Raw genomic sequence first — 27,128 nt, 5'->3', positions numbered from 1 at the left:
AATAGAACAAGTCTCAAAAACCTGCCAATCCTGTCAACTGACACAGAAAGCACCGGGACCAGCACCACTTCATCCATGGACCTGGCCGGGATCCCCATGGCAGAGAATCCATGTTGACTTTGCTGGGCTGTTTCAGGGCCAAATGTTCATGGTAGTTGTAGACGCCCATTCTAAATGGCCTGAAGTGCATCTCATGAATTCCACGACGACGACCAATACCATCCAGGTGCTCCCAAGGCTATTCAGTCGCTATGGGCTCCCTGAGGTGATGGTGAGTGACAATGGCCCCCAGTTTACCTCACACGAGTTTGACAGCTTCATGAAAGGTAACGGAGTAAAGCACATCCGCTCTGCCCCATTTCATCCATCAACAAATGGTCTTGCAGAACGTTTTGTACAGACATTTAAGCAGTCACTGAACCGCTCCACTAGAACCACGTCGATACAACACAGATTGGATGCCTTCTTACTCATGTACCGCAACACTCCACACTCCACAACGAAGGAGACCCCCGCCATGCTCTTCATGCATTGCAAACTGCGATCTTGACTCAACCTACTGAAGCCCAGTGTGACATCAGTGGTAGAAAAAGCACAAGAGGCCCAGTGTGCTTATCGAGACATGCATGCAAAAGCCAGAACGTTCAAGGTAGGAGACCCAGTCCTCGTCCGGGATTACTTGAGAGGAGAGAACAAGTGGACACCAGGAGTCGTCAAAGCCGAGACTGGTCCTGTATCTTACACCGTCGACATCGGCGCATCGCAACACTGGAGAAGACACGCGGACCAGATGCTGGCCAGGTATGCTGAATTGGATACTCCAACAGACAACGGCGGAGCTGCATCATCAGGCATCTCAGCAGACCTGCCTGTGCTGGACAACACCGTTCCAGAACCAGCTACTCCGGTTCCTGTGAGTGACCCCTCACCACCACCGCAGGTAACCCCAGAGGGAAACACCACACCACTTCCAGAGACTGGTAAGAGATATCCTTCTCGTACTGTTAAAGCACCTGATCGTTACGTCCCATGAACTTTGTTTAAGATGCCTTAAGAGACAATATTTTGGACACTTGGACACTTTCAAATAAGAGACTTTTATGTGTTAGGTTAGAGAGTCATGTCTCACCAAAAGGGCAGAATAAACCCTTGACAGACTCAGGGGTTTGGGACTGTCTACTCCCAGCCTCAAGGCTAGTGTGTAAAAAAAACAAAAAAAAAAAAACAAAACAAAAAGAAAACAAAAGTGAAAAAAAAAAAAAAGTTTGCTTGTGTATCATGTATCGGTGTATCTTGGGGGGTGGGTACAACAACATTTAGTGGGGAGGAGATGTGATGTATGGGATGTGATGCATTTACACATGCCAACCCACAGGTGGGCGTGTGCCCTTTGGCAGTGCCAAGCACATAAACTTGTACACGGTGAATGAGAGAATCAGTAAACGAATGACTTGCACTGGCATTAGTTGTTTGTGTGTTTGTTCCTCGCGTGGCTATCTAGAGTCGAAACCCACTGACATAATAAACACCAGGCTGCTAAGTAAGGGTACTTAGCAGCCTGGGGCAGATTAGTCAGCTGTAAACCCACAATGCCATTCTCCTTCCTACTCTCAAGCCTCGTCTGTTACTCCAGGTAACTCCACTGCAAACAACACCCCGATCACCATCATGCATTCTCTAGCTAATTACATCAAAGCTGTCAGTGCATCAATTCAGCATCTGCCTTGTTGTCAGCAACCTTTGCCACCACTCTACTCTGCCATCCCAGCTACTCCACTAGGTGGAAGGTAGCCTACTGTCAGCCCAGCTCATCCTAAGCTTGTCTCAGGTGAAAAACCCCTCAAGATAAACACATAAATCTAGTGAGCCCTCCAGCCCTCAAGTTTCTTGTAGCTTTCAGGATCTACCTTGATATTATTGTCTGAACTGTTTTGTTCTGAACACTGAATTACTGGTCATGCTCACTGCATTTCCCAAGTAATTTCCTGCACTACCTATGGGAATATAGGTCACACTGGTCCCCCTTTTCCCACAGTGCTGTTTCAGTCTCCATCTTTGGGTCTCACCTCTGCCAAATTCACAGACAGGTGCATATTTTCAGTAATATGCAAATGTGCAGCTTTCATCTTTACGTGCTTCTCATTGAAATGAGCAAAAGCAAAAGGTCAATCAGGAAGACTATCTTCATACTTACTGTACTTATTTACAGTCCTGCTATCTCACACTCTCTCTTATTTTTTCTGCTTCCAACTCAACCTCAGCTGGCTGAGGGCTTTACACCAATCAGATTATACCACAACCTCTGTGAGCCATCATATTGTTGCTGTCAAACTTTAAAACCGTTCTTTTCCCTGTCTTTTAAGTGTCAGGCTGATGCAACCCTCAACCACCCCATTCACCTCCATTTTTCATCATATCCAGAACCCATGGGTCTCTCCACTGAGGTCTTCAAAAGTCCCACTCCACACCACAACCATCCAGATCTTCAGCCATTGCTCTTCACCCCTTCAACACCACCACCAATGTCTAGACTCCATCAGGGGGAAATTCCTGTACAGCTCATGGCATGCCATGACATGACACTGGGGTCTAATCACCAAGGACTCATCTCATATTGATTCAGCTCTACTATTGTACATTCTGTAAAATAAATAATTTTAACTACTTGTTAAGTTTCTTTTCAATTAAGTCCCTCCTGACTGTGAAATATTGGGGGCATCCCACCCCGCTTGCCTCCCTCATTATGTTATTTACAATCCACAAGCCGAAGTAAAGGTAAGAACTCCTCCCTCGCTACCGCCTTGTTAGATAGCACATTTGAAGAAAAAACTGGTAGCCAGAAAACATACATGTAAACAAAGCAGGTTCCTAAGTATAAAGAAAATGCTTTGCAAATGATGTGTGAGTTTAAAAAATGCAGTTGTTAGGTTTAAAGATACAGATAATGTGTTTTGCTGAGAAACCACAGTGTAAAAAGTAATTTCCTTTGCTGTAACACTTTAAAATGAAGATAATTTGATAATTTGAAAATGACGGAAGCCTTACCTCCACATAGTTTATTCTGGAACTTCTCACAGTGTTCATCATCACACTCGCAGAAGTCACCATGGTAACTGTTTCCACTCTCTGTGGTGTGGCACTGGCACCTGCCACACACACAGTCTCCTCGACCCTCACACTCGGTGTCATTGTGCCTCTGACAGGATGCTTGCAGGGATCGCTCATCTCTATCACCGATGGAGCACTCGCAGAACTGACCGACAAAGCCTTCACTGCAGCTGAGTAAGGACAAGTGGGAGAGAGCAGAGCAATCAAACCTAAAAATTATATCAGTATCCCTCATTCTATGACACATTTTGTATCAGTTTTGTGACTTTTAACTTTGTCAAAAGCCATACTAGCTGTTTTGCCTACTTTCAGTCTCTATGCTAAAATAGATCACCACAGCCTGGATCCCTAATTTAAATCATGAGACTTATATATACAGCTCTGGAAAAATTAAGAGACTGCTGCAACTTTTTCTGAAATCAGCATCTGTACATGTATGACAGCTATTCCATTCCGGTCTCTGTTGAATTCCAACATAAGCACACCTGATTCTACTTGATGAGGTACTGATTATTTAACAAGGAAAAGTATAAAAACCACTGCTGTGATCATCACTATCCTCTTGAAATAGGACTAGCTGGTTGGCATAAACAGTGCTAGTTGTACCTCAAAAGTAATTGGAATCAAAATGAATGCCTGACAGAAAATGAGAATTTTGAGCAGATTTTGGCGTTTATAGCCTGTGGTCTTAAACTTTTGATCAGCTGATAAACAGCCTATTTCAGTTTACTTGTTGTTTTCAATAAATTACTTTTTTAAAGTGCTTCTTGTCACACTTCCTCTTCTTGCTTTTGCATATTGTAGCTCTACTTAAAGCAGGCGTGTCAAACTGATTCCAGAAAGGGCCGTGTGGCTGCAGGTTTTTGTTCCAACCAACGAGGAGCACAGCAGGCCAACCAATCAACATCAAGGGATCACTTAGTTATCAGCTGCAGACTGAGATCAGCTGATTATTTGATTCCAGCCTGGTGTGCTACTCCTTGGTTGGAAAGAAAACCTGCAGCCACATGGCCCTTTCTGGAATCAGTTTGACATGCCTGACTTAAAGCCTCATTAAGATCCAAATGTGCAAAAGGTCAATTCTAGCTATATTTCAACTGGTCTTAAGATTTTGATCAGGTCTGTATTTGGCAACTGGAAAAATGCAGCAGTGCAGCAGTGATAACTTGGGTCTGTCGCAACCTTCGATCAACAAAGTGACCACACCAACAATTACACCACTCTTACCACTCAGTCTCATATTATCATCTTTTCTCATCTTGGGGGGGAGGGGGGTCCCTTAGTCTTGAGAACCTCTCTGAGAACCCTTGTCTTTGCCATATGCCCAGTAGTAAGTGGTTTCCTTTGTGTTGTCTTTGTTCATGTCCATGCCTTGTTTCATGTTAGTGTTCCACAGTCTTTAGTGTTGTCTGCATTACCCTCCATTGTCCTTTGAAACCTTGCCATTGACCCTATGCCATGTTTTATGTCAGTGAGTTCTTGTGTTATCTTCGTTCATGTTCGTGCAATGTTTCATGTGAGTGTTTCCTCGGTTTGTCTTTGTCTTTTGCTGCGTTCATGCAGATGTTTGTCAGCGTCTTTAGTATTGTCTATGTTCACTAGCCTTGCCACAGTCCATGTAGGTTTGTTTCTAGTCTTGTCTTTGTCTATGTTTCCTTCCCATGCTATGTCTCTTGTCAGAGCTCTCCTTAGTACCTAGTGTGTTTCATGTGCTATTGAATATTCTTAGTTTTTCCCCGAACCCTTTAGCCACGTTTGTGTTTTCTAGAGTTGTCTTTGTCCATCAGCCGTGCCATGTTCTTTGTAGTTCAGTGTTTTCCTGTGATGTCTTCGTTCCTTGTCTTAAGCCCATCTGTCCTTGTGAGTGTTTATTATAGTTCCCTGTGTTTTGGATTTTGCTTTCCTTTTAGTTTAATAAATTAGATTATTTGAACCAGCTCCTCCTAGTGTCTGCATCTGGGTTCAACCTTAGTTCCTCTAAAACTCCACCTTCCTGACATGAATCAATTCAACCAGTGTGATTTTCTAGTCATTCAGGTGTGTTCATCTCAGCTGTGTTCAGCTCCCTGTTGCCATTAGTCTAATGGTCACATGTTGTGCCTGCTTGCATTTTTGATTAAGATGTGAAATTTTGAAACTTTCCATCTAAAGAGTCCATCACTGGACCACAACAGTGGATTCTTTTGTTACTAATGCAAAGATCCCTTTCTGTTATCAACATCAACCACCAGATCTTCATCTCCACCCCCTTTCGCTACAACATCATCTTCCCTGTCCCTGATGCCAGCACACAGACGGCAGCTACCAAATTCAGATATTCAGATTCAGATTTCTTTTCTGCTGACTGGGCTAAATTTAGAAATCATAATTGGCTTCCCTGCCAAACACAATTAAAAATGTTAGCACATACTGCCCAATGAATGTAGCCATTCATCTAGACATAGAGACAGCTCCTTTTTAAACCATCTTACCCTAGATGTTGCACATCAATTTGTCCCAAAGACTGGTGGTGACTGATCATTAGTTATACTGACAAATTAATTATTCCTGGACAAACAAAGTGGTTTTTGTGTGATAATACTGAATAATGTTCTATTTCCACAAAACCAAGCTAATTTTCCTACAAATGACTGATGCTGGCATTTTACATGCTGAAGATAGCCTCCTACAGACAACCAGAATAACATTATTTATTTCAGATTTACACCCAAGGCCACCAAACACATATTGATGAATACATTGAATAAACCCAATACATAGTTTTTAAGAAATCAATGTAACTTTCAATACATGCCAACTCACTGACAAAATAATTCTGTAGGAGATATAAAGCTTACCTGCAAATACCACAACTGACTTTTCCCTTGCCCTTGCAGTGTGGGTGGCTTTTGTCTTGGGGGTCTTCACATTCACACTCACAGTTTGTAGATAAGGTCACTGTCAATGTATCTTTAATGCCCAGTGGTCTTATCGTAAAAGACTTGTCCGTCATACATGAGTACGCCGTCACGGTAACATTAAAAGAAATCTGGAGGAGGCAGTTAAGTTCAGGGAGTCAGACAGAGGTGTAATACATTTCCAACATTGACCCTCATTAATCCTCTTAGTTGTAACACACCCACTAGTCCTTTTAGTAGCAGAAATTGGTTACTTTCAGTTTGGCTGGGCTCAACCTTAGAGGGGGAAGATCGCTGAAGAGAGCTTGGTGGAGAACTGCTGTTTCTTCACATTGAAAGGAACCAGTTAAAAGGGGTTTGGGCTTTTGATTAAGATGTTTCCAGGTCCCTTAAGGGGTACTGTGGGCATATTTGAAATTTATTATCTCTAAATAAACCCCATGACATCCAAAAATAATCACTCAGAAAATAAATGTAAAACAGAACAGTACATGGCACAATATATATATATATATATAACACAATGATGACTATCAAACAACCAATTAACAAACTAACTAAATAACAAAACAAAAAAGAACAAACAAAAGAGTTATAACCATGTCCAACTGGGAGGACAGGGACAAGGACCATGACCAGGTTAAGTGGATGGACAATGGATAGATGACTTTTTAATGAAAGCCACAATTCAGACATAGGGGGCACCCAAAACAGTGTTAAAACCTGAAAATGATGCAACAAGAACTGTATGCAGTAGATATATGAACATTCCGATGAAAAGTTAAGACATCTATACAAAAAAAAAACAAAACGTACCTCCTGTCCCGCTTTTACATTGTCACAAACCCCTTCGTTCTCCGCTGGTAGTCCTGCATGCTTACATTGAGGGGTGTAGACAACTCTTACATTGTCAGGGAGATTGTCATGGGTCACAGTTACTTTTGAGGATAACCTCTGTCATGGATTACACATTTGAGTGTTGTGTTATGAGACAGAGAAAAATAGCACAAAATAATCAGTAAAAATGTATTGTTCAAGAGGTCAAGTCCATTGGTGAATTGGCAACTTACGTTGTAGGCACTTTCAATCAAGTGAACAACATTTTTAGAATCTGAAGACAGAACCCCCACTTCTGATTTTGGGATCATTTTAGAGAGTTCCTGGCACAAAACATAAGATATTAAGAAAAATCAATCAACGTAAGAATTTAATGTGTGCTCTATGAATAAAAGAAAAACAGAAATAAAAGGTAAATTTTACTTACCTTGTACACAGTCTCCACATTTTTTGTCACTGCAAATATTGGCTGAATATTGTTTTTTTCCAACTGCATAGCTAGTTGTCCAACAGATGGATAGTCCTGCACACAACAATCTGTGATATCAGTGAACTTCATAAACCTCATGCCCATATTACACCTCTTAAACAACCATTCGAGGTCCTACCATTGAACACAACTCATTATCAGTGGTTTTTCATGAAAACTTTTTTTTCTGGAATCAGTAACAAGTCATAAAGGATAGCTGCAATTTATGATGACCTGGGTATTATTTTCACACTTGTGCCCATTGTTTAGAATAACTAAAAACTGAAAACATTTTGACAGTTAAATTCCTTATGTGATTCCTCGCATACCATCTCAATGCTCTTAGTGTAAAGGTTGTTTTCCATGTGGCAATATTCATCATTAGGTTCCAGTATGCCGGCCAATTTTCCATCCCCGGCCATGTGGAATCCAGCATCAGTGGTCAGTACAATCAGCCGAGTGCTGCTGTTCCTCCAACCTATTTTGTTCTGAACAACAATAAGTGCAAGGGACCATTTAAGCAAGAAAACTTCAAAGATCAAGTTAAAAGTAACTTCTAACTTATTGGTTAAAAAACTATGCTCACACTCTGCCTCTTACAAAATACCTTCACACCCTAATAACTACTTTATGAAAAATGCTTACAAATAAACAGTACAAAACCCAGAGAACATTGTTCTTTAGGCACTTGGTTAAGGCCAGACTGTCTTGTTATTGAATCTGAAAAGACATTTTGCATTTCAAGTCAGGACTGATTTTTTCAGTATTTAACCAAGACCCCCAACTGGCCCTAAAATGTACCAAACTTTGAGTTGCGCAAAGGATACCATAAAAATGCTTTAGCTGAGAGCAACTCAGCACAATATGTTTTTACTAATGCAGATATGTTGTATATGCATATTAGAAAAATGATTTGAGCTGGAGGTGCTGCCACTAAATATGCAAGTGTTATGTCACAATATTCAGTAACAATTACTGCCGTTCTCCAGCATTAATTTTGCTCAATGACATCACTTACTTTGTAACCTACAAATTAACAACAATGAAACTGTATTTTTAACACACAGCATCTGCTTTTGCATGTTTTGTGCAGGCATATTTTTCAGAGTGTCCATGACAATTGCTTAAAGGAAGGAAGAGTGTCAAATTCTGTTTCCTGTATATTTAATGGCTATGTTTATTGACAGGTGGTGGAGCACTTTATTATGCATGATGTGATTATTTTTTCCGCCATGACAAGGATCTCAAAAAGTATTATGAGAATTATTAATCCAGGTTCTAACTCTTGTAACATAAATAGTATCTTAACAGGTAAAAGAGGCATGTTGTACTATAATGCCATGCACCAGATTTAATTTGAACAGAACTGAAAAGATTAGATGTAAAAGCATTCTATGGTATATTATAATTATTGCAATTATTATTCTATGGTCTGGTGTGCATTTTAGAATAGCCTCAGAATCCAGTTTCAGTTCTGACATTTGTTAAAATGGCCTCATTCCTTGAACCAAAATAAACCCAGTTTGATGACAAACTGGGTTTGTCCAGTCATTTGGGGTTCATCGCTGACACAGCAATCATGCCATGCCCTATGCCCACAGCCTGTTTAAAGGCACAGTGCTATGCACACTGTTGACAAGACCCATACAGAAGGTTTTCTAGTTTCATTCTTTTCTCATAATAAACCCATGCTTGATTTCCTTATATTACTCAGAGTACATTGTTGTGTCTTTGGTTGGGTCCTTACCCCACATACAGCAGCCTGCATCATAGCATCAAGACTTCCTTCAGGAGAGTCCAAGTTCCCAGAAATGAACTGCTCTGTCACTTTTTTTTTGAACTCATCCTCCCTTGGTGTCATACTAAGAACATGTCTATAGCCAAAGGCAGCCTGACACTGCTGGTTCTCATCACATGGCTTCTGCAGTTTCTTCTCATTGGTGTTAGTATAAGGAAGGGCCGTCTTATCAACAAAGGCACCAAACCCTGTAGTTAAAGAAATATTTATTAGTTCTTAATTATTACTTTGTCTTTATAAGGTAGCAGTTATTGAAAGGTTTATCAAACATTTCATACCACTGAGATGTGTACAGCAATAACATATTGAACAAATGGCCTAGCTTTGGAACACAGCATGGAAATGTCATGTAAAATAGTTTGCACAAATGGGATTCCAATACAATAACTCCTGGTAGGTACAAGGGAAGGGGTCCAGGGAATAATGGTCAATGTACTCAGGATCAGACTCCCTGTGATCGCCTGTCCTGTTTTGATGGGGCAAAAATCAACGTATAGTTGTTCTCAATTACTTTTTTCTTTTTTTCTTCTTCTTTTTTTGTGGCTCTTAAATACGATGGTTACTAGCAGTTATTATTATTATTATTATTATTAGTATTATTATTATTAGTATTAGTATTATTATTGTTATTTATACCATAACTAATGTCAATACAACAACAGCACTATCAACCTATTTTACCCACGTTTCCTCTTGTGGGTGCAAGTAAAACTACTACCAATGTAATTATACATTAATTGTATAATTAATTATTAAATTGATAATTTAGTTTAAAAGGTATTACAGAGATTACAGCGTAATCAAATCCCTCTGATAAACAAACCTCTTTTTCCTCGTACCTACTTAGAATGTCCCAGTACTGGTAACTGGTAGCTATTTACTGATACATGATATGTACAAGATATGTACTAGAAAATTAGACTATATATAGCTAACCCTAACCCTATATAGCTGTATTCTCAAGTGTTTCCAAATAATAAATATTGTTTTTTTGAAAGATTAGCAAATGCGGATTGCAATCTTATTACCTATTTGAGCATGTCCAGTGATGCTATTCAAAGCTGCAAAAAGATCTTTTCCCAATTCTTTGATATTTTCCAAGTCATCTTTCATGGAGTAAGACAGGTCCATCAGGTAGTAGAGATCAACTGGATAACCCTGGACTCTTTTAAAAGAAACACTGAATGTGGTAGAAAGCCCTGTAAACACAGAGGAGAAACAAACTAATGGAAAACAAAAGAAAACAAGAAATACTGCTAATGTATGTATAAAACAATACATTGTATAATATTAAAATATCTGAAGTTCAGTGACAGTAAGTCCATCTAATTATCAAATCAAATGTGAGGATAGATGAAACTGAAAAACATGAAAATGTATGTTTTGCCCAGCATAGTTCTTCACAAATTCAGATAATGTTTTACTTCTACTTCGAAGTACTTTGAGCACTGATTTCTTCAATAATCAAAGGTTAGCAAAACTGAATCCACTAACCAGGTCGCAGTTTCAGACTAATCTTCTGAGGAGTCAGCTGAACGGGCTCCTGCTGGTTGAATGACACAGACAGTGGATGTTCTTGGACAATGCTGAGATTGTTCTTGGGGGAGATGATTTCATCCCTCTTGCAGCCTCTCTCTATTAACTGAGCTTGGGTGTCACAGCGTGCTGCTTCCTGCTCACCTGCTTTGGTGAAATTCTGTACAAAGGTTGTACTGTTGTCAGATATTATACAAATTCAAAGAGCAACTTTTAATTGAGACTGTGATGAACAATGAATGAAGTATTTTGTTTCAGTTTCTGTCTGTGTGTTAACCTAAAGGAACCAAAACCAACAGTGTACTGTTACGATACCACCCCATTACCAGGTCAAGTGACCAACACTGAAGTGTGGAACAAGTAGCAGGTTGAACTGGCCCTTGTTTGCCTTCATGGAGGTTGGCAGTCAACACTGTATGTTGTGACCCGTCAGCAGCAGACACAACCAAAAGACTTCGCCAAACAACAAATAATTTTACCTTTTGGCTACTATCCGTTCCATATACATTTTAGTGTAGTTCAGCTGCTGTTGGTACATTTCATGAGTATATTTTATTGTTTATTGTTTAGTATATTTTTTATTGTCTCAGTATATTTTCATTTCTGGTATATTTTTATTGCATTTACAATATTTTTACTGTATTTTGGTTTATTTTATTTTAGTATCTTAATTTTATTTTATAATCTTTTTATCTTTCTTATTATCTTGTTTTTTACATGGGGGTTGCAATGCAAATTACATTGACGTGCCATTCTCAATATCAATAAAGGAATCTTGAATCTTGAATCATAGTTCCACCAATGAAACAACACCCTCTGCAGATTTTTAGAAAGTTAAGTGTTCCATTACACGTTTCAGTGTAAGTGTTGAATTCCACTGACAGTAGCTTAACAGTGATCACAGCCAAAAAAAAAAAAAAAAAAAAGCTAAACAAACAATATAATAATTAATGAATGGAAATGGAATATCTGTTGGAGAAGTCTTCTCAGCTGTACTGATGGAATTAGGACTGTGGAAATGTATTCTTATCAAGACATGGAGGAAATTAAGACTTCAATAGTTGGAGAAGTATTGAATGTTTTAAACAAGTCTTTTTAAAAAAGAAAATCAAGGTCTGTTTCTTTCTGCATTGAGATAACTAAAAGCCCTGGCCACAATTGGACAATTTATGCTATACTGCACAGCAGTGGGAAGCAAATATCTAATTGATGAAGCATTAGTGTTCAACTAAATAAGTAATTTAGAGAGATGTTAGGGCAACTGCCAAAATATGGTTCCTAAAAATACTGAGGCCAAAAATGTATTTCAAGCCAATTAAAAGTAAACCGGGAAAGACAAAGTCTGTTAAAGACTACAACAGGTGTCATGGTTGAGTCAAGATACTTTTTAAGTTATTTTTGACAGAATTTTTAAAATATGAAATCTTTTGGATTTATATCACACTAGTCTTTCAGGGATCTTCCTTGATGACTGTACTGGAAGCTAATTATGTAACTGTTTGATGATGTACTTGCTATGGTTGTGAAATCTTTGGTCTCCTTGCCACGCACTTGTGCTATGTTTCTTTTGTTTCAGGCTGGAGCAGAAGAGGGGCGGTGCTGATTTGGCTAATCACCGGCCCTTTATAAGCAGCCTCCGCTCTGGTCTCGTTGCTGGACTATTCCCTGTGTCAGTGCCTCTTGTGACTCTCTCTTGTGATCCCTCGCTCCTACTAGTCACTGAAGTTTGTTCCATGTTGTAAGTTTTTGGTTTGTGTATTTCTTCATTATTTGCTATTCAAGTTGTTTCCTGTAACTGTGATTTTTACTTCCTCCTTTAATTTGTCACTTTGTTATTGCGTGAGCTTTCTGCTGGTACTTTGCCCCTTGTGGCTTCTCTTTGATGTTGGAAAGAAGATTTTTTGAGTTTCTCAAAAATAAACTTTGTAAATAAACTTTATTTCACGTCTCTGCATCTGGCTCCTGGCCTCGCTCTTTGTGAACCGTAACAGAATAGTCCGGCCAGATGGACCCAGCAGAGACAGAAAATCTCAAAAGAGCCTTGACCAGTCAAGGGGCTCTAGTTAGCCAGCATGCGACCACGCTGATACAAGTGTTAGCACCTGCAGCAGCTGACCACCAGCTTGGCTCAACTGGTGACCATCCAAGATGGCTCACCCCTTCCCCGGACTCCTCCTCGCAGCTTCCCGCAGCCGACCCTACACCACAATCCAGGGAGCTGTTTATACCGATCCCAGGTAGATATTCAGGGGATTTAGGCACATGCGCTCAGTTTTTGCACCAGTGTTCATTAGTTTTCAGCCAGCAGCCTAGCACTTACTCCACCCACCAATCCAGAATAGCTTTTGTTATAAACTGGCTAACCGGCCAGGCCTCTGCCTGTGCATGAAAGTTAATCTGTTATACAGTTCTAATTTTTGTCACTCCCCTGTTGATTGATAAGGAACAATTCACTGATTTAATATGCACTGTTCAATTAGGAAAATATGGATGCGCTTTTCGTTTGTTGCAAGTTATGAACAGGATCAAAACATTACAGTCTAATATAGTACTCCTTCAAGAAACCCATCTACACAAGACAATGAGTTTAGGGTGAAGAGGAGGTGGAAAGGTAAAATTCTGTCAGCCCTCTTTATCTCTCAGGCAAGGGGTGTCATGATTTCGATTCATGATTCTATTCCACTATAGATTCAAAATGTTATCAAGGACAAGGCAGGACAATACCTGATTATTCAGGGAAGAATTCTTAGGGAACAATAAATTCTGATAAATATTTATGCTCCAAATACAGATGAACCCAAACTTTTCCAAAACCTATTTCATACTATTGCTTCTTTACCTGGTGCTTGTATTATGGCAGGCGACTTTAATTGCACTTTAGATCCACGTAAAGACAGAAGTAAATCGTGCACACGAGATACTAAAACGTGCGCACGTTTTAGCTAAATCGTGCGCACGAGATACTAAAACGGGCGCTCGATTTAATGCACTCGTCCATTTATACAGACAGGTAGCAACAACAATAGACAGCCGGGCTCCGTTCTGAATCTGAATATTTCCCGTATTTTCCGCACTATAAGGCGCACCTAAAAGCCTTTAATTTTCTCAAAAACCCACAGTGCGCCTTATAATCCGATGCGCCTTTTGTATGCGCCTTAAGTATTAGATGGGAAGCATTTAAGGCCTTTATTAGAGGACAAATGTCACACCGTGGTGAGGTTTGTCTCATTTTGGGTTTTTTGTCTTGTTATTTCCTGTTTTAATTTGAAAGTCTACTCCGTTTCAGAGCACTTGCCATTCCTCATGTGTCACTGGTGTGTCCGCCCTGATCACCTGTTGTCTCCACCTTTTCCTCATTACCCTTCACGTGCTTAAATAGTCTGTGTCTCCCTTTTCTTGTGCCAGTGTGTCTTTGTCCTTTGGTCGTTTCACCCGAGCCTGTCACTGAGCCTTGTCCATAGCCACAGCGTTTTGTCCTCGTATGCCTCTTCATGTTCCTCTTCATGAGTGTTTGTTTGTAAATTAAATAGTCTAGTTTTGTTTTCTTGTTCTTCTTTAAAGCTCAGCTGTTTTGGAAGTCCTCGTTAAGAGTGATTTTTGTTAACATTAGAGTTTTAGTGATTTAGTGATTAAAACACAATATAATGAATTATCTGCAACGAAAGCTTTATTGAGTTTATTACGACTTAAGCAGACATTCTATGATCAAGGTGGAAAGCCGGGCACAGTGCTCGCATGGCACATCAAACAACTACAGAATGAAAGACTGATAACCTCACTACAAAATGATAACAATGAAAATATTTTAGATGTTTTTTCTATTATTATTACTTAAATCCTTTTATTGCTGCCCTATTTGCATGTTTGCACTCACCTCATTTCACCTTTACCTTCCAACACTGTTTCCAACCCCCCTCCCTTGTGGGTTCTAAAGAGCTTCTGTAACAGTAAATTTCTCCATTGTGAGATTAATACAGTTTTATCCAATCTAATTGTGGCCTAGATTGAAATGAATGAAATCTTCAAGAAATTTTATGAAAAGCTCTATAGCTCAGAAATAGATCCAAATACATCTGAACTGAATAATTTAAATATTCAAATCCCCAGGATATCAAATGTAATTAAAGAAGAACTAGAGAGATATATAACTTTAGTGGCATTATATTTACTATCTTTTTCAAAGGAGGAAAAACCCCTGGGCCTGATGGGACACCCATAGAGGTTTATAAAATATACATAGACTGTTGACACCATTATCAGAAATGATTAACAATTTTTTTCATAATGGATCCCTCCCAGCATCCTTAAGAGGAGCTCCAGTCACCTTGCTGCCAAAACCAGGCAAACCAAATAACAAGTGTGAAAACTTTAGGCCAATCAGTCTATTAAATATGGACTTAAAAATTTTGAGTAAAATAATAGCCAGGAGACTTGAGAATGCCAGATGTTATTCATAAAGATCAAAATTGCTTTGTACAAGCTAGGCAAGGCTTCCATAATTTTAGGAGAATCCTAAATATATTAATTGAGGAAAAAGGGGCAGGAGATACAGCATTATTGCCATTTGATGCTGAACAGGCTTTCGACAGGGTCGAGTGGCTATATTTATTTGAAATCCTTATACGTTTTGGTTTCAGAGAAAACCTTAATAAATGGATAAAACTACTTTATACAGAACTATATGCTGAGATCATGACTAATCGTAATATATCCAAAACCATTAAAATACAAAGAGGATGTAGACAAGGAGATCCCTTATCCCCTCTGCTATTTATACTGGCTATAGAACCACTGGCAATAGCAGCAAGAATGTCACACCGTGGTGAGGTTTGTATCGTCTTGGGTTGCCTTGTCATTTCCTGTTTTTATTTTGAAAGTCTAATCTCCTCTTGTTTCAGAGCACTTGCCCTTTCTCATGTGTCACCATTGTGTCTGCCCTGATTACCTATTGTCTCCACCTGTTCTGCATTACCCTCCTTGTGTTTAAATAGTCTGCGTCTTCCTTGTCTTGTGCCAGAGTGTCTTTGTCTGTTGGTCGAGTCACCTGAACCTGTCATTGTCCGTAGCCACAGCATTCAACCACGTAAGCCTTTTTCCTCTTTGAGAGTGATTTTTTGTTTGTAAGTTTCATAGTTTAGTTTTTGCCTTCTTGTTCTGTATTTTGCTCGTTGTTGTGTCATAGTCCTCGATTAGAGTGTTTTTTGTTTCAAAGCCATTATTCTTTAATCTGTTGTAGATCCTCTTTTGTTTGTTCTGAGTGAATTTAAGTTAGCTAGTTCTCCAGTCTGATTTCCTCCCTTTTGGAGTGTTTTGTGTTTGATAGCCTTTAGTAATTTTTCCTTATCCTCCATTAGCAGCGTTTTTTTGTTATCTTTATTTCGTTGCTTTATTTAGTGAGTATATTCTGCTACTCACTTCCCTAGATAAAGGAATCACAGATTAATTTCATAGCCTGTTTGGTTGTCACTCATCTAAGAGGTCTGGGTTTCGTGATAATAAACTTGTGTGCTGTGAAATCTCTGCATCTGAGTCCTCTATCGAGTCCCAGCCTGGCAAAGAACACACCAAAACATAACCTGTATATTAATTGGACAACAGGAACACCGTCTGGCAGACGGTGCAGATGATGTAGTAATCTTTCTTAAAAAGATGGAAAAACCATTCCTGAATTATTAGAACTTATTAACTTATTTGGAAAATTCTCAGGATATAAATTAAACGGATCAAAATCATCAATGTTTCTAAATCTATTAGAAAGTAAAAGCCCTCCTAATATTGCTGCTCAATTTAAAATCGTAGTACATAACTGGCCATTCAAATTGTCCCACGTCTTAAATATATTGTAGCCAGTAATTATTAAACCATTAATTCAAGAAATCTCAAAATCACTAGACAGCTGAATACCCATACCAATATAACTAATTGAGGGAAAAAAAGAGTCCTTAAAATGAATATACTGCCTAAAAAAGGGTGGAAACACAAGGGCATGCAAAATAAGAACAACTTTCATGTACAAAATGCAAAGACCTGAAAGTTGTTCTTATTTGTCAGATTTTTATGAAATAATAGACGTCTTCGGACACGACTCTCACTATTGTTCTTACCTTGTGACAGAGGGGGACTCAAATGTCCTAATCCACTCTGGTACTACTGGGCAGCACAGCTAAGAACACTGATGTTTTACTTCACTGAGAGAGATGCTCCTCTCTGACATGTTTAGCAGGGCCAGTTTAAATGTGTTACATAAACTTTCTCACCAGCTGTTTGCACCACACACAGTATGGCCCAGATCTGATACAGTCCCCGCACGAGTTGATCACAGACTTCGAGCAAACTTGCCCCTGTTGACACAATCCTGCAGAGGAAAAACACAAACTATATTGGACACAGTCATTAAAAGAAACTTTAAATCACAGCATGTTCTTCAATTTAAACAACGTGCTGTGAACACACATAATTCATATTCATCATGTTTATGTCTATCTCGTACATGAATTAATTAATGTCTTTCGTAGGGGTGGGCGTTTCAATAGCTTGTATCTAGGTGCTATCCTTGCAAACAGGATGCTTTCATGGCAGTTGACACTGCTGCCACCTACTGGATTGTGACAGCTTCACAGTAACAACCATTTATAGTGTCCACCAAAAGTATCGCATCGTAATCACATTCACGGCATTGAGTTGGGGCAAAACCTCCCCTTAGTATAATTCATTTGAAGAGTCTCCGGACAGCATCCAGTACCATCTTAATCTTTTCCAACTTCCATTTCTTGTCCATGCAGATATTCTCATCAGCTCCTTCCTTTATTGGTTCCTTTTGTGCTGCCACTATTTAAGGATTTATCTTCATTCTCTTAGTAGTTTCAGTGTATAACAAAATATTGCTCTGATCATTCTCATTTTCTGACACACCGTGGTGAGGTTTTTGTTATATTGTTCTTTTCATTGATTTGTATAGTACGCAAGTCATCTCTTGATAAATTAACCCTAGGTTAATTTCATAGCCTTTGCTTTACACTCAGCGAAGAGGTCTCTGGGTTGCGTTTAAATAAACCTGTGTTTGAAACCTCTGCATCTGAGTCCTCCTTTGAGTCCCGGCCTGACATTTTCAACAGTTCGCTGATGCTGTATGGTGATTTCCCTCACAGTGCATTTTGCTTGCTCTGCATTGCACTCCTCCAGATTGCAGAAATCCTTCCCATATTTCTCCCATCTTGTGATTCCTCTACATAATGCTGCAACATGTCTATATTCCTGACAGCAGAAGCATCTGAGAGGAGCTCTCTCGTATGGCCTCCCCTTGTAACATACATACTAGGTACACTAGGTACACTCTCAAAACATACTCAAACACAACAAATTAATCCAAATCCACTACTGCTGGGCAAAAGACACTTTAAACTTTTACAGTTGTAATTTTTTGCTCTGTTTGTTCTTATTTGCACCTTTATTGTTCTTGTTCTTCCTATTGTTCTTATTTGCATCATTATTGTTCTTATTTCTTATTATTCTTATCTCCCACTCTTAAGAAATGACTTAAGAGTTGGCTGGACACCAATAAAGACGCCAGAAGCGAGATAACTTGCTAGTACCAGTACAAACCAGAAGTCTGGAAAGTCCCTAAGATTCCAATAGATACTGGTGCCAGGGGAATCCCAGTGGAAAATCCCAGATGACAAAACACCAATAAAATCAAGAGTAAAAATGTATACTGATAGTGCCTAACCATAACCATAGCCATAGCCATGCCCGATCGTAGTATAAAAAGTGATGATTTTTGGTATTGTTCAGCAGAGTTTTCTCAGGATTTGTGATCTGTAAAGAGAATAAAGCTCCTTGGACTCAACTCTTCTGGACGCTTCTTCCAGACTCTGCATTTTCTGAAGAAAAGCTGACTTCTCCTGAAAAAGTATCACTTTAAGAATAAAGTGATACAGTTAAGATATAAGAATTAGGCAGAGAATCATAATTTAAACCTGATCCAGTCAGAATCAGGTCCTTGACAGGGCAGCAGGAGATCCACGTCACTGTCTGATTCCACTTCTGAGGATTCCCAGGAATCTCCTTTCTAGGGGGCTCTGCAAGCTATCAAGACATCGCCCTCAAAAAGTGAGGCCTCTGTTATTCAGCTCCCTGTTGCCTTTTCTGCTGGACCTTGCTTTTTAGCCAGACAGCTCAAGACGGCTATCCTCCAGCGAACTGACAAGTCAGCTAGTGTCAAGTCAACTGGAGAGTTTATAGATTTTTCTATTTGAGAGAAAATTTAAGAGTTTTAGCAGTGAGAAAATATGTCGATGTGTGTAAATAAATGATAAATGAGCATATCAAGTAAGTAAAAAGACACAAGCTGACTTAATTTCCTGCCCGGGGCGTCTTTTAAATGCCCCGGGCATCACAGGTTAGACGGTCTGGATAATCTGGAAGTGAGAGCCACCCTGCTAAGAACAATTTGCAGAGTTCTTAACAATGATTTGCAGTGTGTTGATGTGACTACAAAGTACAGAGTGGCAGCTGGTAATATGCTGGCTTTCTTATAGCTGACTTCTTAGCGTCTGAGTGCAATGTGGTTTGTTTATTGTCTGTTGTCTATTGTTGGTTTATACATATTTGCTAAGCTAATGATGTCTGTGTTGCTGAGAGAGCTGGTTTAAAGGGGCAGTGTGGATTTAGTATTTCTTATGCGGATATGTTTATTGATTATGATTAGAAATGCAATGTTTATGAATTGAACTGTGTAGCATTGAGTTTTGGCTTTGTTGGTGCAAAGTGTGAGATTTTGAAGTGGGTAAATTAATGAGGTGATGTTTGTGTGGTTTGCAGTATTTTCCAATGGGTGTTTATTTAGTAGTTTTTTCATTCATTTGCAATATTATGTGTGTTTCTTTTCTATCTTAAAGGTTTTTCACCTAACTAACTGACCAAATACCTACATTAATGTAAATTTCACATGGAACAACCTGAAATTCCAAAATAAAAGGAAAAAGAAAAAGGAAAACTGCCTGATCATTGAGTGAAATCCAGTTTTACAAATTTCAAGTGGGGAAATTGCACATGTCCGAACTAGAACTTGACAGCTAGCATGAAACCAGCCAGTACCTGCTTGATCGTGGTCCTGGAGCCACCTCCAGGGAAGCCCTCCCAAGGAAGTGGTCCTGGTCTGACTGTTTTATTTTGGCTTGTAATTCTATTTCAGCTCCTTGAATAACAAAATGGTATGACATATCCTTGGTAGAAATAGTGTGCCTCTTATTATAAAGATATATATCGATATCTCTATTTGTCTTCCATATGTTTGTTACTATGGCTTTAAGATTTGAAAATAAATAATTTTATTTTAACTTTTACTAAAACTCACCATTTCTTCCCATCATCAAGAGCAGAACAAACAGCAAACACTGATCCATGTCCTGATGACAAAAAACAGACATAATTTTTAGATAGTTTGGACAGATACTTTTAAAAAAAAAGTTTTAAAAGAAAATAATTAAAATCATGAGCATGTGTACTCACACTTCCCCTCAGCGGGATCAGTAAAGTATCTTATGTCATTTTATATATATATATTATCTTTAAGGGACTGATGCTCGTACTTTAAAAATTAGTAGTAGAAGTAAAGATCCGGAAGATCATAATGTCTAACTATTTAGTATGATATATATTTAAGTAGCCTAGTAGTTGTATCAACATCTGCATGTAATCAATACCTGACTGTCAAATCAAATGAATTTGGTACGATTCAAAAACTTTTTGACTTTATTTATTGTCACGTAACATAAACATATGACTGCAGATATGTAAAATGTTCTCTCATTAACTGAATAAAAGTAGGGCTGCATTTCAGAATAAGGGAAAATAAATAAAATGTGAAAATTGTGCATGTTCAAATAAAGTGCTTAACTTCAGAAAAATAAAAGAAAGGGAGCAAAAGCTTGAATTTCCCTTTTTCTGTTTCACATCTTGACTCAACAGTCTCAACCAATTTTACAGATAATAAATCTCAACACATTTTAACAACTGAACAGTTTTAGAGTATCACTTTTTTCCCCTCTTTTATCCCACTCTTCCACTTTTTTGCTCAGTGAGAGAATTGAGCTCTAGCTTGCCCTGACAGGATTTTAAAGCTGGGCTTGAATGAAGTCAGGGCCATTTTTATACACATGTGGAGGTGTTCATCTGTGACATTTAGTTTTGATTTTGATTGTTGTGGAGAAAGCTGCCTCACAGTTGAAAGTGGAGCCAAACATGGTCAAGATGTACAGGACTCCTTTCCTCAGACCTGGGAAAGCTGTTTTAGAGACAATTTGGAGCCAGAAAGTGGAAGGGTTAGCTCTTACAAACGGCCCTTTCAGGGCCACTTCTGCTTGGAGACCAACCCAGTATTTACCCATTTAAAGTTGAGAACCACCTGACATCTGTGATGAGAAATGACATCTGAATGATCATGGTGAGCTGCTGTCCATAGCTGAAGTTGTCAAAATGGTTGCTGAAGTTTACAATAAGCTGATCAATAAAGTCAACAAAAGTAGACACATCTCTCTGTCCCTGAATCTTTTCCTGCACTGCTGGGAAGTGTGCACAATCTCTGAAAAGAGCAGACAGCTGCCATCAGTTCACAAATTGAATTGTCCTTGCCCTGTAGCCTCAAATTCATTTCATTCAGATCTGAAGTGATATCAACCAAAAAGCCCACATTATCCATCCATCCATGTTTCTCATTTTCTAAAAAGAGAGAAAATTGTGTTGCCTTCTCCTTTTTGCTTTGGCTCTATTCCTCTCTTTGTTAAGATGTCCTTAAAGGCCAGGTAGATGTCTTCTCCTCTTGTACTGGTCTGGTCTGTGTACTATCACAAAGCTCTTGTTTTTGCTTTCCCTTGAGTAGTGTTTCAGCCACTGCACTCATGCATTCTTTGACAACCCCTCCATCAGTAAATGGCTTTTTGTGTTGACCCAAAATCCAAGCAACTCTGTGGGAACACTCATGAGCATGTTGCTCGGCAGTGAATGTGTGGCTCAGGATCCTGGTGTACTGGTCATATTGGGCTCTGAGACCACTTATTTTCTGTGATCTCTCTTCAGATTTGAATGGATATGTTTGTTCAAACTTTTATGTTTTGTCTCATAATGGTGTTTCACATTGATACTTTTACTTTCTGAACATATGAGACACATTGGTTTAGTGCTCCCAGCAGGAAGAAATGAGTCTGTCCATTCCGGCTTCAATGTTATATTTTCGCTGTCCACTTTTCTTTTTTTGGAGAATGCCATTTGTTCCTTATTACTCTCTTCTTTTCTCCACCTCACCCCTTTGCTTCTCTGTTTTCTCTACCTGTATCGCTATCTTCCTTTTTCTTTCTACCGTCTTTTTATGTGTAACTTCCCTGTAGCTCTCTCATCTGTCTACATTATATCGTCACAATGTTTACCGCCGAGAATGCACAGACTTGATTGGCTGAGTTGTATCACGTGGGATGGCTTACCTGACATGCAACTGGTCTGTGCGTTTCCTCATCTGCTACCGTAAAGACTACAAAAGCTGCCCTGGTTAAAATAGAGGCGCCCCGTGAGGTTTTAAATCATAACATTCTGGGGGGCAGCTGTGGACTAGAGGTTGGAGAAGCGGCTTGTGGTCGGAAGATTGCCTTGAGCAAGGCACTTAACCCCCCTCCCCCCCCCAATATGCTCCCCGGGCGCTTGATTGCAGCCCACTGCTCCTGTGTTTCACTGCATGATGCATGTTTGCATGTATGTGTGTTTCCCCAGTGATGGGTAAAAAGCAGCCTGTTGATGACCTATGCTCTAAATGGTTAGTTATTGGTTTCCTCTGTGTTTTATTACAGAGGTGTAATAGTTATACTTTAAGTCTGAGTCATACAATGAAAGTATTTTAATCCACCAGGGTTTGCAACTGTTTCACCATAAATTCATCAAGACTTTCTGTGTGCTCATGCCCAACCACATACAACTGTATCTGTTATTTTCTTTTGCCCCTGCCTCTAAGACAGCCACCTCTGAGTGGTAATGTCCATGTGGCCTACCACTGCAGAAACCAGGGTTCAGTTATGCAGAAACTTAGTTTCCAGATTGACCAGTCTGGTATTCTTGGGCATTTCCGCCCAAGAAAAAGTGACAACGTCAATTGTTTCTCTCAGGAGAAAAGCAGAAGTAGCATGACGTTGTTTTAGAGCCTCAAAATTGACACAGGGAAGAAGTTGCAGTGCATGTATGGGTTAACAAAACACTGGACTTTAGCGTGGGAGAGGGGAGACAGCAGTTTGTTTTACATTACTGTAAACAATAATTGTTATCTTACTTTTAACCATAATAATTAAGGTTTCCTAACCTTAACCAAACAGCTATTTCAACCCAAATTGCCATATTTCTAACTAATACTTACTAGACCTTAACCACAGCAACCTCAGATCAGACAAAGGCCATATGATAAATGATCATAAGGTTTTTGAAGTCACTGAAAAATGATGCTGTCCTGCTGAAAGGTCCTGATCAATGAGGTGTTTTGTTGTTTATTTTGGAGGACTGGCATTCTAACTAACACAATGACAAGTCCTCATACCTAAACAACAAACTAGGCCAATTGTCATTGGTTTTGAGGTGTGTTTTCTCATCTGGTTACTTCTATCACTTTTATTGTTAAGTTTAGGCAACTACCACTTGGTTTAGGTCTGGGACAGATGGTGGTTGTAGTGAAACTACCTCAATCAGGATAGGCAGAAAGTGAAGTGCTAATAAGCTAATATGCTTAATCATGAGAAGGAATAATCTTTTATGGGAAGAGTGCATGTCCTGCATCAGAAAATGTACAGTATATACAGAAGACAATGAAATAAAAAAATAAGTGCTGGCATACCAGCAAACATAAGGACTAGATTCATAAAACAGCAGTTGTGTTAGATGCCCTTTCATATCTTTAATGGAGCATTTTAGTGTTTAGTGTTTTTTGTAGTGCAAAAACCAAGACATTATTGCTCACTGGTTTCCCACCTTCCAACCTCTCCACGTCTCCAAGGTCAGTCACTGTGGCCACTTTTAGGTCTGTCCATATTCAGATATACTAAAATGCTAACCATCAAAAATAAAATTTAGATGATGGTTATGAGTTGTAAACTCATTGTAAAAATGGGTGCACATTGACCATTTGACAACACTCGTCTAGATACAAGGGTTTAATCAAAAAGCAAAAACTTAGTAATTTGGTTTTTGTTCCCAAAAACCTTTCATGTTAAAATATCAAAAGTCCTTTAAGCGTCGTGCAATCATGGTAAATAAATGTGAGAATGATATGTGTGAAACATCCACCCACTCTCAAATGTAACACTGAATATGAATACAAGGTTTCCTGTACACAGAGGCTTGCATTGCACTCTGTGTCAACGCTGTTGACCATAAAAGGCTAAAGGGAATAGTGAAGTGTTTTGTCATCAGTACATTTCCTCTTTGTGAGTCAGGCTCAAACAGCACTCATAAGAAAGCAGAATGCATCTATCTCATATGTATAAATAACTGTGTCATTGTTAATTATACTGCTGCTGCTTCTTTTGGTTAAAATTACAATTTGACTTCACTGAGTATACAACACTAGCCCCAGTTACACATTTTCAAATTTGATTTTAGGTGGACAGGGGTAGCAGATCGTTGATTATTGTGGATATTGTACTTAAACCCTTATTGTACAAAATGTACCCCAGTACAACAGAGCTAACTATCACCTAAGAATGATCGCATTTGAATCAGCATACATATGAAACAGTCTATGTAAAGTTTAGATTTATTCCAGTTACTGCGCCTAGTCATGTATACTATGCACTTTTCGTACAACACACATGGGGGAATCATACCCATAACAATGCTGAATCTTAAGGGAACAATACGAATATAGTTTGTTTGTAAGACACCATTTGTACATAAAATGTAGCTGTAGTGCTGAGCTGAATTAAAATACACCTTACAATGAAAGAATGTAACTTTAAACAAAGTTCAAAATGTACATTCTTTCTCATAAAAAGCAAAAGTTAGATTTCTAAATAATGTACCACAACCATCCTAACTTCCATGATGGCCTATTGATCTTAAGTGTCAGGGTATGACCATTTACCAGAAAAACAATAGAACAATAAAACAAAACAAAATAAAACAAAAACAAAATTATGGCAGCAATCAAAGGATAAGGCCAGCAATGACAAGAATGGAATGAGTACATTCAGCAATGACAGACAACATGTTATGCCAACATGGTTAGCAATGACCAAAATAGATTAGGGGACATAAATAGGACATATATATTTTGTTTGCAAGACACACTCTATATATTATATAACTATAATGCTAAACTCACTTAAAAGACATTGAAATGGAACTCAAAATTTTAGATGTACAAAACATAAATTCCCTCTACGTGCATAGGAGGCTCTGATCACTGACATACACAGCCCATTGGGTCAAACACAAGTTAAATTGTGCAGCACATTCATGGATATGCAAATCATTTCTGTTCCACCGAAATCTTTAACATGGAGATAAACATTACAAAAATCATGTACAAGAGTGCTTATGCATCTAACATTTGATAGGTGCACACTGTAGCTATAGCATTACAACAGCATTGCTCAGAGTTTGACGGAGAAAGGCCAATTGTTGCCTGACTTCTTTATCAATATGGCAATGGTTTGGTTTGTTGCATCCAGAAATCCTTAGAGTTAGATTTCAATGGCTGGGCTTCTCTTTCATCATCTTCCGCAAATGTTGATGAGGTCTACGATATATTTTTTTAATTGCATATATTGAGATTTTTAATATGTTTTTGTTTTGTGTATTAGATAGATAGATAGATAGATAGATAGATAGATAGATAGATAGATAGATAGATAGATAGATAGATATACTTTATTTATCCCAAGCTGGGAAATTGCAGACCTTATTTCACAAGTATTTCACTTGTCATGTGTGCAGTATGTATTTATGTATTCGATGCACATAAGATTTAGCAAAGTTGCAATCTTTCCCTAAACTTAACCAAGTCCTGTACTTTGCACTTCCACCATCCACCCTGACCACCCCCAGTGACTCCACTGCACTACATAACATGCAGTATTTCATTCACTCAACGAAGCATTGACTCTGATCATAAGCCAGGCAGCAATTATGACTGTGCAAATTAGTTGTATATAAACTTAATTTAATAACTATGTTGTTATTAGACATTAAAACCATCCAATAAGCTTATATACAGTATACACAGAGTTAAAAGTTACATCATCATTTTAGTTCTGTTTTTCTGGGTGTGGTTTTCAGAAACTTACGGTGGAGAAAATAAGTATTCTACATGTCAGCATTCCTTACTCAGTGAAACTGTGCAGATAAATCATACCATAACAACATAATAACACAGAAAAAAGGCATTGAATACAGTAAGAAAAGCACTAAACTAGCTGATTTTACGAATTACTTCTCTTACCTGTGCTAATTAAAATCAGCTTAATACACCATCATGTATTGTATATTCTACTCAGTGAAGACTATATTAATCTTAATATAGAAGAAATTGCAAGGTTAGCAAAGATGCAAATATACATCCTTTCAACTTAATCACTGAAGTAAAAAGTGAAGTGATTCTTTATTGCTGTTAACCTCAGAGGAGCACAGAGCAAAGAAGTGCTAATTCTTTATTTGAATTTGCATGTGGTGTTTGTTAGGTCTGTTCAAACCAGGAGGAACTTACATTCGGACAATTAATAAACTGCAACATATTTGGTCACCCTCAAATAAAAATAGGTGATTATAAATATGTCAGCTCACATGTTTATAGTTGTATATAGTCAACATGTCATGTTATGACAATTTCAACATTTATTATCTTGAGCATATATGAGAAACTACTCAAAGACCACCATAAATATTTCTGCTTGCATAAGCAGCTCATTTGTTAATATGATATGAAATAGAAGAAATTACTTGTTCTTGCGAATAAAACATTTCAACTGAAAATGTTTAGAAATGTATTTGAAAATGAAATTCAAATAATGTAATCAAACATTTAAAAATTAAATTGAAATACAATTCTTCTGTTAACTTCCTCTCTGAAAACAAGAAGCTTGTCTTCCGCATTTGGCTTAATATGAATTTCCAGACTGTCACAAACCGGTGGTGTGGCTATGTAGACATTTTTTCATATTTTTGTAGTCTGACTTTTCTGATTTTATATGACACTGTGAAATAAAATATGCTTCATGTAAAAAAATGTTATTGTGTCCGTCATGAGAGTTCATTTGAAACATATTATTAGATGATTAAAAATATAAAATATAAAAAGTGAAGAAGGTTGTAAGTTAAAAGATCTTTTTACTAAAGCAAACTTTTAATGCAATAATAAAAGCAAACTTACCAGTAACATGAAGATGCAGCTCTCGTCTGGTTTACAGTTTGTGTCGAATGTTATGTGGGTGGAGAGACTCCACCCACATGATAGGAA

General features: G+C 38.4%; 1 protein-coding gene across 1 annotated transcript in view; it reads right to left on the bottom strand.

Annotated features, from left to right (window-relative positions):
• The window catches only part of itgb2 (integrin, beta 2), a 36,816-nt gene extending 9,688 nt beyond the window's left edge, over positions 1 to 27,128 (bottom strand). The window contains exons 1-12 of the mRNA XM_041950240.1: positions 27,042 to 27,128; positions 20,001 to 20,052; positions 16,903 to 17,000; positions 10,604 to 10,805; positions 10,138 to 10,308; positions 9,059 to 9,297; positions 7,641 to 7,799; positions 7,270 to 7,365; positions 7,076 to 7,165; positions 6,822 to 6,959; positions 5,946 to 6,136; positions 3,046 to 3,278 (exon numbers count right to left, since the gene is read on the bottom strand). Coding sequence (XP_041806174.1) covers positions 3,046 to 3,278; positions 5,946 to 6,136; positions 6,822 to 6,959; positions 7,076 to 7,165; positions 7,270 to 7,365; positions 7,641 to 7,799; positions 9,059 to 9,297; positions 10,138 to 10,308; positions 10,604 to 10,805; positions 16,903 to 17,000; positions 20,001 to 20,052; positions 27,042 to 27,050 — 1,678 coding nt within the window. The 5' untranslated portion in view covers positions 27,051 to 27,128. The remainder of the gene's footprint in view (positions 1 to 3,045; positions 3,279 to 5,945; positions 6,137 to 6,821; positions 6,960 to 7,075; positions 7,166 to 7,269; positions 7,366 to 7,640; positions 7,800 to 9,058; positions 9,298 to 10,137; positions 10,309 to 10,603; positions 10,806 to 16,902; positions 17,001 to 20,000; positions 20,053 to 27,041) is intronic.

Source organism: Chelmon rostratus, chromosome 13 (genome assembly GCF_017976325.1).
Source record: "Chelmon rostratus isolate fCheRos1 chromosome 13, fCheRos1.pri, whole genome shotgun sequence".
Lineage (NCBI taxonomy): Eukaryota > Metazoa > Chordata > Actinopteri > Chaetodontiformes > Chaetodontidae > Chelmon > Chelmon rostratus.
This window is presented reverse-complemented; position numbering and strand designations above follow the sequence as displayed.